The sequence below is a fragment of the Alosa alosa genome, chromosome 20, assembly GCF_017589495.1.
Source record: "Alosa alosa isolate M-15738 ecotype Scorff River chromosome 20, AALO_Geno_1.1, whole genome shotgun sequence".
NCBI classification, from domain to species: domain Eukaryota; kingdom Metazoa; phylum Chordata; class Actinopteri; order Clupeiformes; family Clupeidae; genus Alosa; species Alosa alosa.
The window spans coordinates 13,203,879-13,208,878 of NC_063208.1; the positions used below are offsets into that span (position 1 = coordinate 13,203,879).

At 43.7% G+C, this 5,000-nt stretch overlaps 1 protein-coding gene across 1 annotated transcript in view; it reads left to right on the forward strand.

The window, feature by feature from the left end:
- The window catches only part of myo1g (myosin IG), a 59,434-nt gene that overhangs the window by 35,739 nt on the left and 18,695 nt on the right, over nucleotides 1-5,000 (forward strand). Inside the window, exon 22 of the mRNA XM_048229829.1 lies at nucleotides 2,569-2,726. Within this exon, the coding sequence (XP_048085786.1) occupies nucleotides 2,569-2,726 (158 nt within the window). The remainder of the gene's footprint in view (nucleotides 1-2,568; nucleotides 2,727-5,000) is intronic.

Sequence of the window (5,000 nt, forward strand, 5' to 3'; positions counted from 1 at the left end):
AAACAGAGCTCAATATTGTCTGTGATGGTCTTTAACCAATTTGAGTATAACAGTGTGCACAAGGAGTGGGGTAGGTGCTGTGGGGTAAATGCAGCCCAGTGTGACTCAGAGTTCCTTACGAAGCCTCAGCTGACAGCTCACCTCTTTAGCCTACTGAGATATCCCTATCTATCCATCCCAGCTCCTGTGTGTGTGTGTGTGTGTGTGTGTGTGTACATGTGCGTGTGGCACAGGTACAGGTTGTCCCCATCCTCTGCTGTATCCCTGCTTGTGCCAAGTTGGACAGTGTAGCGATGGATTAACCTGCGTTTGCTTGTGTGCGTCCAGTCAGCTGTAAGAGGCTTAGCTCACACCAAACTCTACCTCTACCTCCCTCCCTCTCATACTAAATGGTGACCATCCCGTTGTGCTGTGCTGTCAGCACAGACACACACACACACACACACACACACACACACACACACACACACACACACACACACACTATAGCATCAGGGCTGGTTCTAGCGTACTACATTTGGGTGGGCTGGTAGAAATTTTGGGTGGGCAATATAGCAAAGCGGTCAAATTGACATAAACACAAAACACAAACACAAAAAAATCTGTGCTACCTAGCTCGAGTTGCTGCAGTCAACAGCCAGGGATGGGCAGTATTTTTGATATGTATTTAAAATTAGTATTTCAAATCAAAATAACTGTAGCCTCTGACTGGTCCTGACGTAATTTGCCCAGACTTGTTGTGATCATAAAATTGAGATTCAGGAAGATGATTCAGTGCAAGATGAGTAACTTGTAGGTTGATCACACATACTGTACAAAACACTCCCTCTCATACCAACCTCAAGTTTCTTGAGAACTTTAATCATCCAGTCTGAACAAATGGAACTGGTTATGCGGTTGCCCTGCAATATTGCTCAATCCGGGCATCTGCGCTGTCTACGCGCTCTCGCAAGTCCTCTTGATGCACGGTCACAAATATTTCGAGACACAAGACACCCCACGCATTCTGCAAAGATGATGCAATTCTGGTGTCACTCACCAGTGCCGCGTGCGCAGAACGCAGATCACGTCCTTTAGAAGCATCTTTGAAGACACCATTGTTCTCATTTTTCATTGGCTTCAATAGAATTGGAAATGATAGTGGTTGAACGTGCCCTTCCTGGAGATTCCTCCTGTTTCAGCACAAATGTCTTGTTGTCTACACAGAAACATGCTGAAAGGAAATCTAAGAAGATCTTGAGAAATTGTCAACTTTAATCATCCAATCGGAACAGATGAAACCAGTTATGTGGTTGCCCTTCAATATTGCTTAATCTGCATCCCTGATACAGTATTTAAGCTATGAGATGTAGGAGGCAGGTCAGCATAGTTGATCTGTTGATTGATTGAAGTTTATGATATGTCTCGTAGTCAGAGAAAAGCTGCTGCTCTCAAACGCTGTACTTTACAGTTTACTATACAGTCAGTATACTGATGAAGGAATAGATTAAATAGACAGATAAGGTTTGCAAAGTGATCAGAGAATCATGCTCCCTTTAAATTATTTTCTTTAGTATTTTTAGTGCTTTCAAAATACAAAAATACAGTATTTTATTGTGATACATGGTGTGGCTAATGTATTTTGTAGTTTATTTTGATACACTTAAAATTAGGTTATTTGATATTTCATTTTAAAATACATTTTGATGTATTTTGCCTATCCCTGCCAACAGCTAGAGCAGCCAGGCAGCTACAGTGCTACACTCTGGGGCATCTTTCAAATCATGCCCCCCAGGGTATAGCACTGTAGCTGCCTGACTACTCTAGCTGTTGGCTGCAGCAACTTGAGGTAGGTAGCACCGATTGTTTTCTGGATTTTTACTCGTACCGGCAGTACTCAGTGACTTCGACAAAACGAGATCTATATGAAAAATGGCTAGGTTTTCCTTTAAGGCATCAGGAGGGTGGTTTAAGCTACCTAACATTCATACATATGCCTACTGCACAGCTACTGTACCAGCTAGCTACCATTACACTCAACACCAACTCATCTACATCCAAGCTGGGTTTGAAGCCGCACACTGTGCAGAGCTAAAAAATATTCTTGACTTTGTTTGGGTGGGCAAGACACAGTGCTGCTCCAATGGCCCCTACCTAGAGCGGGTCCTGTATAGCATACATATACTCTCGCTCACTCTCACTGTCTGTCTTGCCTTCTTTCTCTCCCTCCCTTATATCTCACACTGCACAAACATAGTCTGTGCGTTGCCGCGTGTTAAGCGCTCCCGCAGGTTAGATTTAAATAACCTGGTGTGATCACACATTTTAATTCAAACATCTGGTTTTCTCGGCCCCTTTTCTCACCTGCAGGAATCTGAATAATGGAATTTACAAAGCTAGTTATGGATAATATTTAGGATAGGTTCATGTTATATGGAATTAAAAGCTTGCATTTTCATGTTTTGTGCCTGTATCTTTGTGTGTGTGTGTGTGTGTGTGAGTGTGCGTGTGTATATGTATGAGCATGCGTGTGTGCATCTGTGTATTTGTGTGTATGTTTTTAACCCCTCCCTCCTTATGTCTTTGCAGGTGACCAGTTTGAGCGTCACTAGCGGAAGTGACCAGATGGTGGCGCTACACACTTCCAATCAGGACGACTTCCTGGTCTACCTGCAGCGCGGTCAGCTCTGCACAAACCAGGACCGTGTCGGGGAGCTCGTGGGGACCCTCTGTGACCACTTCAGAAGGTAAAACTTGGGGGGGAACTGTGACTCCAGTGGTAACATCTCGACCACATGGGGGTCCAAGTGACCCCTGGTTGGATTCTTCCCTGTGCTTATTTCCCGATACCACTCCTCTCCTGTCACTGTCCACTGTCCTGTCTGCATACAGACAAACTCACCCTAAAAACATACTTGAGCCTTAGCAACAGCATCATACTGCACAATGGCCATTCCTGTGCATGACCTGAGGCAGCATTAGGGCAGCTTTGGGTTGCACTCTGAACATATTAAATGCGCTATATAAATAAAGTCACTTTACCTTATCTTACCTAAAAACAAGGTCAGTGAATGAATCCCATCCTATATTCCATTTATAACAATTGGGATTGACTTTAAAATTTGATCACTTGTCAGATGTATTAAATGGCAATGCAGTAATGGAGGCCTATCCTATAATCTGAATAAACATTTACATAATATTGCGGACAGAGTGAGGATTGAAGAGTGAGGTTGAAGCTCAACCTAATCATCCTTCATCTCTCAGAGGGGAGGTCATATACCGCTGCATTAATATCCATATTTATATTGTGTCATTTAATAAATGCATGGACGTTAGGTGATTTACAGTCCACTGAAAGCAAAAGCATACAGTGATTATGAAACAAAGGCATACATATTTATCAGCGCTTGGCAAAGCTGCTTGAGTAGGTTGAGGAAAGGTGAGAGGTACACTATACCTGATGAGCTTTGGGATTCAGAACGCAAAACACTCTCAGAGATAGCTGCAGTCAGTAGTAGATGTATTTAGATGTATTAAGTAAGTGCATGTATCCAAATGACTTACAATTTAAAGTCATATAAAACATTTTAATCTTAACAAAAACAAAGATTAATATCGTAACACAAGTGCACAGCAATACGAATTCATTAATGATAGCATATAAAATAGGGACAATGACTTTTTAAAGAAGGGTGCATATTTTCACAGACTAAGTCAATCCTGAGACAAGCAATCCTGATCACCATCATCAACACATTGCCATAGGCTAGCCCCCTCTCAAGAGTCAGTATTAGCCCAGGGGTGCCCAGCAGGCCTGTAGTGCATCACATTAAGGGTGTATTAGGATAATGGGCGAGGGCCTGGATAAGGCCTGCTCTTACGGCTGATCTCTGGGCTTACTGCCCTAAAGAGCATAAAGGAGATCCCTAAAACCCAGCTGTCTCCCCCCCAAAGTCTGCCTCGGGCTCTCATACACATACTGTATGTGCACACAGACACGCACGCACGACGCACGCACGCACGCACGCACGCACACACACACACACACTTATACAGACATTCATACAGACAAGAAACAGGTGTATCACTGCTACACACACAGGTGCCCATTGGATTCAAAGGTGCTGACAGCATTGAGGTGAGGAGTTTAAATGGCAACACACACACACACACACACACACACACACACACACACACACACGTCTGTGTCACCCAGGCCTCTCATCTCCTTTACAGGCTATAGTTATTGTGTTTATACCTCACACCTTGTAAATGGCATGTTAGAAGCTCACACATTCTCACACACATACAATAACACGTGTGTGTGAAACTCAAGGGACTCTGGGTTAGGACTTCTGAAATTGTCACCAGCTAGAGCAGACTATACAGCCATGCACACATGCACACACACAGACACACACACACAGAATATATAGGGTTAATAAAACAAACAACATAAAACAATAACATGACATTTATATAATGCTTTATCTAGATTTGCAAAGTACAATGAAATAAATAATAAATTAATTGAGGGGGGTCACATCGCCAACCTCCACTGATGTGTAGTACCCACACTCACACAATAACAGACATGCATCCATAACTCTCATGCAGACAGCTGGACAGACAAACACATAGACACAGACACACACCCTAACACACAAAAGGTGGTGGCATTCCATTGCCCTGCTTTGGCCATTCTCATACACAGCGAATCCCCAGGGGGTAATATTAGGAACTAAAACAGACGGCAACCGAGGCTTTGTGTGTATGTGTGTGTGTGTGTGTGTGTGTGTATAGGGGGTAGTGTGTGGTGTTCCCTGGCTCCGGATGCTGCTTCTTTATTAGGTATTGCAGGGAAGGATGTGTCACTGGGGTCCCTGCGGCAGCTGGCAGGCTTTGGCAGCACACAGAGGCTGTGTGTGTGTGTGTGTGTGTGTGTGTGTGTGTGTGTGTCTGTGTGTGTGTGTCTGTGTGTGTGTCTGTGTCTGTGTCTGTGTCTGTGTTTGTTTATG